Source organism: Abramis brama (genome assembly GCF_963993115.1).
Source record: "Abramis brama genome assembly, chromosome: 22".
NCBI classification, from domain to species: domain Eukaryota; kingdom Metazoa; phylum Chordata; class Actinopteri; order Cypriniformes; family Leuciscidae; genus Abramis; species Abramis brama.
Genome location: NC_139984.1, coordinates 13,211,441 through 13,220,312, shown reverse-complemented (window position 1 = coordinate 13,220,312; position 8,872 = coordinate 13,211,441). Strand labels below are relative to the sequence as shown.

Sequence of the window (8,872 nt, the reverse complement as noted above, 5' to 3'; positions counted from 1 at the left end):
CTATATCTTTAGTTATCGTCCTTGGTGTGAACAGGCCTTAAAGGGGTCATAGACTGGATTATTTTATAATGTTTCCTGGGGTGCCCTTATAATGTTAGTATGATTATAACATAAAAAATGTTCATAATTTATAAATAAAAGGCATTTTTCCAAGCCTGATTTTAGCCTCTATTTGAACGCTCTGTTTTAAGGGGCGTGTGTGTGAGACTTCAGTGTAAACGCCCACTGCTGTGATTGGCTGACATGCTTGCATATGAAATAGCTAGTATTACATGTGGAACTCTCTCTAAAACTTACTACGTTTATACTATTACAGCCATAGATATCATATATAAACGCTAGATGTCTCGTGCGCGCTGCTGGCCAATGGAGGTCGACGTCCGCACGTGGCGGCCATCTTGCCACAGTGTGCTCGCTCACTCCTTTAATGGTGCATGTACTTTTAAATAACCATAACTTGCTCAATTTTCTACCGATTTTCAAACGGTTTGGTTTGTTATAAACGTCAGAGATGTAGTTATGACACTGCATACATATGAATAATTATAACATACATGTTCAAGCATTCGGAATTATAGCCACGTTAATATCGTTTGTTAGAAACCAAACCTTTTGTAAATCCGTCAAGATTTCAGCGAGATAAGAGGATTTGTGTGCATGCTGATCATTCACCTTAATTCACAGCTTCACTGTGACAAGATGGCCGAACGGTGATGCTGGAAGTGACTGCGCCATAAGACATCTAGCGTTTATATATGATATCTATGATTACAGCTATCCAGATTAAGGAATCTTGAAAAGTATTGATCATAATGATCTATTCCCACCACATGAAAGGTTGCAGTGATTGCACTGAGCAGATGACAGACAGTCTGTTGATCGCGTATGAAATTACACCTCTGGCTTTCACCAAACAACAATGCAAACACGATGTAAATATAGTAAGAGCTGCGTTGTACTGTACATTGTAACAGCGTCATGATTTTGTGATGACTGATTTCAACGAGTTTTGGCAAGTGTCCAGATAAACTCGCGCTGTTTGATTGACAGCTTGGGCAATTGGAAATGGAGCGTTCTTTGATCGCTTTCTTTATATAATTTAAGATTATTTTCATCCTACTAAGAGAAACGACGTGTTTAGTCACTGGCTTGATTTACTGATGCATAAACAGTACTGAATGATATTTTGAGAGATAATCTGTCTGAACTTGAATAATTACATCAGAAATCACTGATGACAGATCAGACATTAGAATAAACATGAATAGGCCTACTTACATGTTTGTGGTTGCTGGCAGATATCGTAAAAGCCTCCGCCGAAATTTACCAAATAATCCACAGTGAAAAACACTGAATACAAACAAATAATGCACTGCTGAGACATTCACATTGTTGGGGGGAAAAATACCCCACTATCCTAGCATTAGGATCGTTTGGAAGGTAATGGTATCGATCCTGTATCGATCTTTTCTCGTTCTCATGTCACTGTTCACTAACGGTCCAGTGGGCGGGGCCAAAGCTGAAGTGTGACGTCACAAGTCTCCACTTTTTAGATCCTGTCGTTTGCTGGCCTTGTTTTCAATAAAAGCAGTTTTTGGAATAGCAAGAAAGTTTTGAATTTTGAAACTTACTGGGTATTTTTTATAGTATAATGAACTCTTAACTGTCAAAGGATCAAGGAACATTTTTTTGTCCAGGGCTTCCCAAACTAGTTGTCAGTCAGCTAAACCCTATGTAGTTAAAATTACTAACCTTTCAATAGATATAATTAATAACACATGTATAGATGACATTAAAATATTGTATTTAGCTTGTTTTTACACATTTTATGTCTCAATATCTCAATCTCACGAGCATCATGCAGTTCTATCATGAACCTCTAGGGGTCGTAAACCCTGAGAAACAACTTTGTTTCTTTTGAAACAAGAACATGTGTAAAAAATGTATTAGTCGACATGTCATCCAGCAGAAATAAAATTTCACTAATTAAAGCTGTTAAAAAAAAACCATCAGAATACCACACAAACCTTTTTAGAATAGTTTTGACTTTTAGTGTTATTTGAGAAAGATGATTTTATGTCCAAATGGTGTAATTACAACATCTGCCAGGGCTAGCTGGACCATTCTAAGCATCCAAACCGAACCCTTAGTTCTGACATGTCTTTGCAGGGTGTGACCAGTTAACACACACACACACACACACAAAAATACATTAAAACGAGTTTTAGGTAAACACTTTATTTTTGGTAGCAAAAACAGCACCTCGGAAAACAGGATACACAATGGGCGGCAACTTTCTTATTTGCCAGAGTACAATGAAATGACAGTCTCTACTAAATAGGCAAACCACATGGATCTACCACTAACATGCTAGTAATTTAGCACAAACGCAAATGTATCCCTTCATAGTTAATGTGAAAATCAATTACTTAGCATGTTGAACAATGTCAGCTAAATGGCTAGTTCATGTTAGTGGCACATCGAGGATTGTCCAGCCTACAGATGCGGCCATGTTGTGCAAGGTAAGACTTGAAGACATAATTGCTGTGCAGTGGCCTGAGGGCGTGTGTTTTCAGTGATGTGGATTAAGGCACGTCAAGAGCAGTGAGATTATTTGGTCCCTCTGTAATTCTTTGGCCAGAGTGAATGGTTTATTGCTTTACAACCTGGTTTATGACTGCATTCCTGTCTAGCGCCTTGGACCGCAGTCATAATGGTTGAGAGGGAAGGTCAGGAATGCATAAAAGCGTGAGGATTAGAGGACAGAATTCGGGAAGGGGACTCGCTCAATCTTGGACGACCTCAGAGGACTCAGACACGACTTTGCCATCCTTGGTCTCGATCATCTTGATCACAACACTCTTCTTGGTCTGAGTGATGCTATCGCCGTAGCCGCTACCAGAGCTGTAGCCGCCACCAGAGCTGTAGCCACCACCAGAGCTGTATCCAGCACCAGAGCTGTAGCCGCCACCGTATCCGCCGGATCCGAAACCACTGGAATAACCGCTAGAATAGTTGCTGTAGCCGCTGCTTGCACTTTCCATGGGATAACCGCCATAGCTCGCTATCGAGAGAGAAACGTGAAGAAGTTAGATGAGGGTCTTCTGCATTTCATATAGTTCTAAGAATTGTCATGTGAAGAAGGAATTGTGAAAAGGCCAGCATTAAATATCCATGATACAAGGGTATACCAGAACCCCATGCTGGGCTTTTCAACACACAGTCCTCTTTGATAAAGAGTCAAACTTACTGCTCTGTTTTGAGATATTGATTGACTGGATTCCACTTGCCAGCCTGTTGGAAAAGAGTGAACAAGAAGTAATGAAAATCTCACACAGAATTAGAAATCTGAATTTGATCTCAAAAATAGATTATTAGGTCTTAGAGCAAGCATGCATTTGAATAACTCACCTGTCCTCTTCTCCTTCCAGGAGTTTCCTGTAGGTGGCGATTTCAATGTCCAGGGCGAGTTTGACATTCATCAGGTCCTGATATTCCCTGATCTGGCGTGCCATGTCCTGCTTGGCTCTCTGCAGGGCCTCCTCCAGGTCCTTAACGCGAGCTTTGGCGTCTCTCACTGCCAACTCGCCACGTTCCTCCGCCTCTGCAATCTGGTTCTCCAGATTGGCGCGCTATTGAAATGAGAAATATTTGTGCTCAGTTGTACTCATAATGTCCGTTACCTTACAAAACAAGATTAATATTAAAATATTTAACATTTTGTGTTCATGTAGTTGCATACCTGTCCTTTCACGGAATCGATCTCAGACTGCAGTCTCTGAATCATGCGGTTAAGATCTGCGATCTCTGTCTTTGTTGACCTAAGGTCGTCACCGTATTTGGTTGCAGATGACTGCATCTCCTCGTACTGAGAAACAGAACATATGATTATGTGAGATACATTTAATGAACTTCAATAGCAACTAGAACCAGACTTTACAGTTTGGATGATATCTCAAAAGATAACATACCTTGCTCTTGTACCACATCTCAGCCTCAGCCCGGCTTCGGTTTGCGATGTCTTCGTACTGAGCACGGACCTCAGCGACAATGGAATCCATGTCAAGATTCCTGCTGTTGTCCATCTCCACAACCACTGAGGTGTCCTTAATCTGAGACTGCAGCTCACGGATCTCCTACAAGTTCGCAACGAGAAAAAGTAACGTTATTAATCTGTGTTTTGTCATTTACAAGTGAACGGTACAGCTGATGGGAAACTCTAGTTGTAATTTACCTCCTCGAAGATCTGCCTGAGGAAGTTGATCTCATCAGTGAGGCTTTCCAGTTTGGCCTCCAGCTCAACCTTATTCATGTAGGCCTCGTCAACATCCTACAAAAAAGCAATCACAATTTAATAATCATTTAAGTTAAAGTTAGTGTTCATGAGTTTTAACATTTGTTTGAACTGCATAACAGGCAATCTACGAACCTTCTTGATGAGCACAAACTCGTTCTCACACTCTGTGCGTTTGTTGATCTCATCCTCGTATCTGAAGAGAGGTGAAGAAAATGACATTGGTTAAACACATTGTAGTTGAATGTTTTGAATTGTTTATAAAGTTTTGTACACTAGGAGGCAGCAGTGCTCCATATTTTTTAGTGAGAAATGTTTAACTTGTCAGGTTTTTCTGGATTCAGTTCGGTGTTTCCCTTGGGTCTTAGCATTATTCGGCCCATCAGATATGTCTAGAGATCCATGAAAAGTGCTACGTAGATGTTTGTTCAGTAGCAGTAAATCTATCCGAATCATGCTGACGCCCATTTAATTGCAGTACAGACTGTTTTTTTTTAAATGGGATATTATGTATATTATTGAAATGCCTACAATTTGACTCAAAAAGGTTGAATAATGGGCAAGTACACTAGGGAGGGACTGGAGATACAATGCAGTTTCTGTATCAGTTGCATAAGCCATGTTGGATCATGAATTAAGTTTATTCCCATCAGACATTTTTTCCCATTATTTGAATTTATGGAGCCTCATTTATTCTGGGAACACTTAAGTGCACCACAAAAACCTGCTTTGATGATACTTGGGCGCTGTCCATCCCCCAGACCAAACGTCCAGCCATACTTAAATAGGGCTTTTGTGAATGCCATTTTACGTACTTGTTTTTGAAGTCCTCAACGAGACCTTGCATGTTGTGAAGGTCAGCCTCCAGCTTCATTTTGTCATTGCCAAGGCTGTCGAGTTGTCTGCGCAGGTTGTTGATGTAGGCCTCGAACATGGCGTCGATGTTGGAGCGCGTGGCTGTCTGGTTGTTAAGAAGGCTCCATTTTGTCTCCAGCATCTTGTTCTGTTGCTCCAGGAAACGTACCTACATTGGCAGGATGAGAATAGAGGTTTTGTCTCAATCAAGGCACAAATGAAAACCATACTTGGAAGCAAGCACAGCTTCAGAGAGCAGAGAGTCAGTTTTGGAATCATGGTTCTGTGCCAGCTCACAGAAGTGCAACCATATGCCATCATATTGCTTGTGGTTCAGTGATCTTCACAAAGGAAAGCACTGTTTCCTTAAATAACGAGAGATGCATGTGTTTTCAGTTTGTAATGCTTTTTCCCCTTGGAAACTGTGACGCATATTCCAGTAGGACATCAGGAAGGACTACAGCCTATCCTGTAGAATGTACTTTTTGGAGATTGAGATAGAACTATATTAAAGGTTTAATCTACATAGTTAATATTTAAGGGACAGCATAAAGAGCAGTTCAGATCTGCTGGAGACCCTTAAAAGAGTGTGTAGATGGTGAGCAAAGAACAATTCAATGAGAAGACTTTAACAGCTTGAGGTGAACATTGCACACACAACTAGCTTACAGTAAAGGTGTCACTGAGACAGCTGACATTACCAATCAACTGTCTTATTCAAAACATCAGTGTTTTAATCAAATAATGTAATGCAAAGCAGACTATTTTAGTTAAGAGGAAGGGCACAAAGACTTAAAGGCTTAAAAGTGTTCCTCTTCTCATTGTTACATAACCTTTCTAGCGCTATCAAGAACATGACCCTGGCTCTTCAAATTAAATATTAACTATTGTGGTATGCGCCTCTCTTTTCTTATATTTGATTAAATACGTATTTTGTTTGCAAAAGTGGCTGCCTTAAATTTTTAAGTACAATCAACTTGGAAGTTTAAGTCATTTTTTAACTTAAATTACATTAAACTGACATTAAAAAAATCTTGTATAACTTATAAAAAAAGTTGAAAATTGTTGAAAAAACATTTTAAAAACATTTGTTGTTATAACTTATTGATCATATATATATTTTTTACATTGCAATACATTATTATTTGTAATAATTAAACTATGTTAATATGTATAACAAGTTTCATGTCCTGCAGGACGTCCTTATTTGGGTGTGGACTCTCCACAAGGGTTAAAGAAGAGCCTCAGGGCATCTCATTCAAATGAAAAACCATCACACTGACCATGAACACACCCTTTTCTCAACTTTCCATAAGTCTAATTTCTTCCCCTTTGATAAAAATGCATCCCATCCCACTACACTCAGTTTCATCCCCTTTTGACATTTTTCTGGCCATTTTCTGTGAGTTATTACAACCTTTAGTTTGACTCGTGCTCTAAAACCTCATATCTGGGAACTCTGGGTGCAAAGAAAGAAACTTTAAACCCACCTTATCAATGAAGGAAGCGAACCGGTTGTTGAGGGTCTTGATTTGCTCTTTCTCCTGGTTGCGGACAATCTGGATGTTGGGGTCGATCTCCAGGTTCAGAGGTGCCAGGAGGCTCTTGTTGACGGTGACTGCTTGAATGGGTGCCATGGAGCCAGAACCCATACCCATTCCCATTCCCATGCCAAGACCATAGGCTGAAGAGCTGCTTATGAAGCCACCACCTCCCATTCCAGCTCCCATGCCACGATTGGCACCTCCATAGGAGCTGCGCACACTGTAGCTCTGTCGGCTGGCACTGGGGCCAGAGTAAGACATGCTGCTGAAGCTGCGTGGGACAGATCCAGAGGAAGAAGACTTCACAGAGTAGCTAGTTTTCTTGGTGAACGACATCCTGCTGATGTGTTTTCTGTCTAGTACTGGTAGAGAATGAGCTGGAGCGAAAGCAGCAGATGTAAGCCTTGTCTGCTGTGCTGGAGAAACTCGAGCAGATAGAGAGAGCAGCCGGCTCTGCCTCCCACTATATGGGCTGCTGAGTGGGAGGGGCCAAACTGGCTCAGACTGGCCAGTCACTAGCAGGTGGGTGTGGGCTGAAATTCAATACTCGCTCGTATGCCTACATTCCTAGTCTATCCAGTAAATGGTGGTAATTCAGTATGACTAAAAACAGATATTTTCTGAGAACATTAAGGGCTTAAAAAATGAAATTGCTGCTTTGTCTTTGGATAATTCTGGATAATATGTATTATTTGTTTTGTAAAAGAATGGGTACCTTTAATAAAAGCCAAAATACGGAGTGTAAATGCACAATAATATGTCAATAATATTAAGCATTAGTATTGAAGTGCTTTTGAAATGCAGCACCAGCATTTACAAGGCAATGTGTCGCACTTAAATAGCTTGCATCTATGGATTTGCCTATACAAATAAGACATCTGGAAGGCTTAAAATTTCACTGTAGTCCTTTGACAGCTGACATGTTTTATCTCTCAGCACTGGAAGCTGTACAAAGTGGAGAATGTGATATCCAGCTGTGCTTTAGCATTACCTACAGCACTCAAACTCACTTGTGATGTTATTTATATACCTTATAGACTTGAAGTACCAACATAAAATGGAAATATTGCAATTTGAACATAAACATGGAAAAGTTGATTGACACTGTAATTCTTGATTACAAGCAAACCTAGGTGAAACTGTCTCACATCACGGAGGCCACCAACAGTTTCTCAGTTTAAGGAAGGCAATTATCGTCAGGTTTTAAAATCTACCTCCTAAGGTACTGAAGCCACCTGGAATCCAGAGATCTCCTAAAGTTAACCAGGTTTATGGTCATGCTGCGTTTATGGTTGAATAGCCCAAGGCTTTTTTTCCCCTTTTTTTTAAACATGGCTTAAAGTTTAGGAAGTTCTACAATGAGCTTGCATTTTGGCAAGTTCTGTGCTGTTTTATGATACTGGGGAAGCCATAAGATAAGGTTGGGCATTCACAAGTTTTAGTTTTTGTGGGTTTAAAATGGCAGTTTCTGTGTATGGCTTAAGATTTGCAGTGTACCTTTGCAGTTATGACTTTTTCTGTTATGTCTTGCCTTCGTTTTAGCCATTGGATATTCAAAAGCTTCTACATGACCACACCAAAGCACTGAATTCTCTAAACAGTATCTGCTTAAACAAACTAGATCTGCCTTGACCTGTTCCTCCAGCACAGTCCTTTCCATTGACCACACGGATTTCATCACCAGGTGTTTCTATGGTTGGGTCATCAGGCGTGGCATGTGCTGTTACATTTGAAAGGCCTCATATTAAAGTCAATAATGCTAATTAAGTCCGATAACAACTTCAACCTCCTGAGCGGTATCTGTTGATAAGGAATGACCTACCTTGCACGTGTCAATTTTTTTCTTTTTGAGTGGCTAAAATCTTGGCACCTAAACAATGTCTGCTGTCTTTCATTACTGGATAATACTTAATACTAGAGCATGTAGAAAAGTTACTGATTTCATAGTCAGTATCTTGAGATCCCCTTTACTTTCATCTTCTTCACTGGTTTTCAGTCACGGAGTCATGATATCTGTAGGCGCTAGCCTTTCCTAAGACTACAGAATCCCGGCTATTGTTTTTGAGAGGAACCAGGGAAAACCTGATCAGGCTCACTTTTTCCATGCAGACATAATACAGCCTTCTTTTCAGACACGCTCCGATAATAATTGTGCACCACACCATATCCAAGCAATCAA

At 40.3% G+C, this 8,872-nt stretch overlaps 1 protein-coding gene across 1 annotated transcript; it reads right to left on the bottom strand.

The window, feature by feature from the left end:
• Positions 1-2,222: 2,222 nt before the first annotated feature.
• krt8 (keratin 8) lies at positions 2,223-7,171 on the bottom strand. The gene is made up of 9 exons (XM_084098420.1): positions 6,640-7,171; positions 5,110-5,318; positions 4,430-4,490; positions 4,235-4,330; positions 3,972-4,136; positions 3,743-3,868; positions 3,412-3,632; positions 3,251-3,294; positions 2,223-3,064 (listed from the first exon to the last, which is right to left on the bottom strand). The coding sequence occupies exons 1-9, from the start codon at positions 7,027-7,029 to the stop codon at positions 2,787-2,789; spliced, it is 1,590 nt and encodes a 529-aa protein (XP_083954546.1). The 5' UTR covers positions 7,030-7,171; the 3' UTR covers positions 2,223-2,786.
• Between the last annotated feature and the right edge of the window lie 1,701 nt (positions 7,172-8,872).

Excerpts from the sequence above, each read along its gene's own strand:
- krt8 (XM_084098420.1), bottom strand. The coding sequence starts at position 7,029 with ATGTCGTTCACCAAGAAAACTAGCTACTCTGTGAAGTCTTCTTCCTCT. Across the intron at positions 5,319-6,639 it reads TCGCTTCCTTCATTGATAAG|GTACGTTTCCTGGAGCAACA; the intron begins GTGGGTTTAAAG and ends CTGCCAATGTAG. Across the intron at positions 3,869-3,971 it reads AGATGTGGTACAAGAGCAAG|TACGAGGAGATGCAGTCATC; the intron begins GTATGTTATCTT and ends TCTGTTTCTCAG.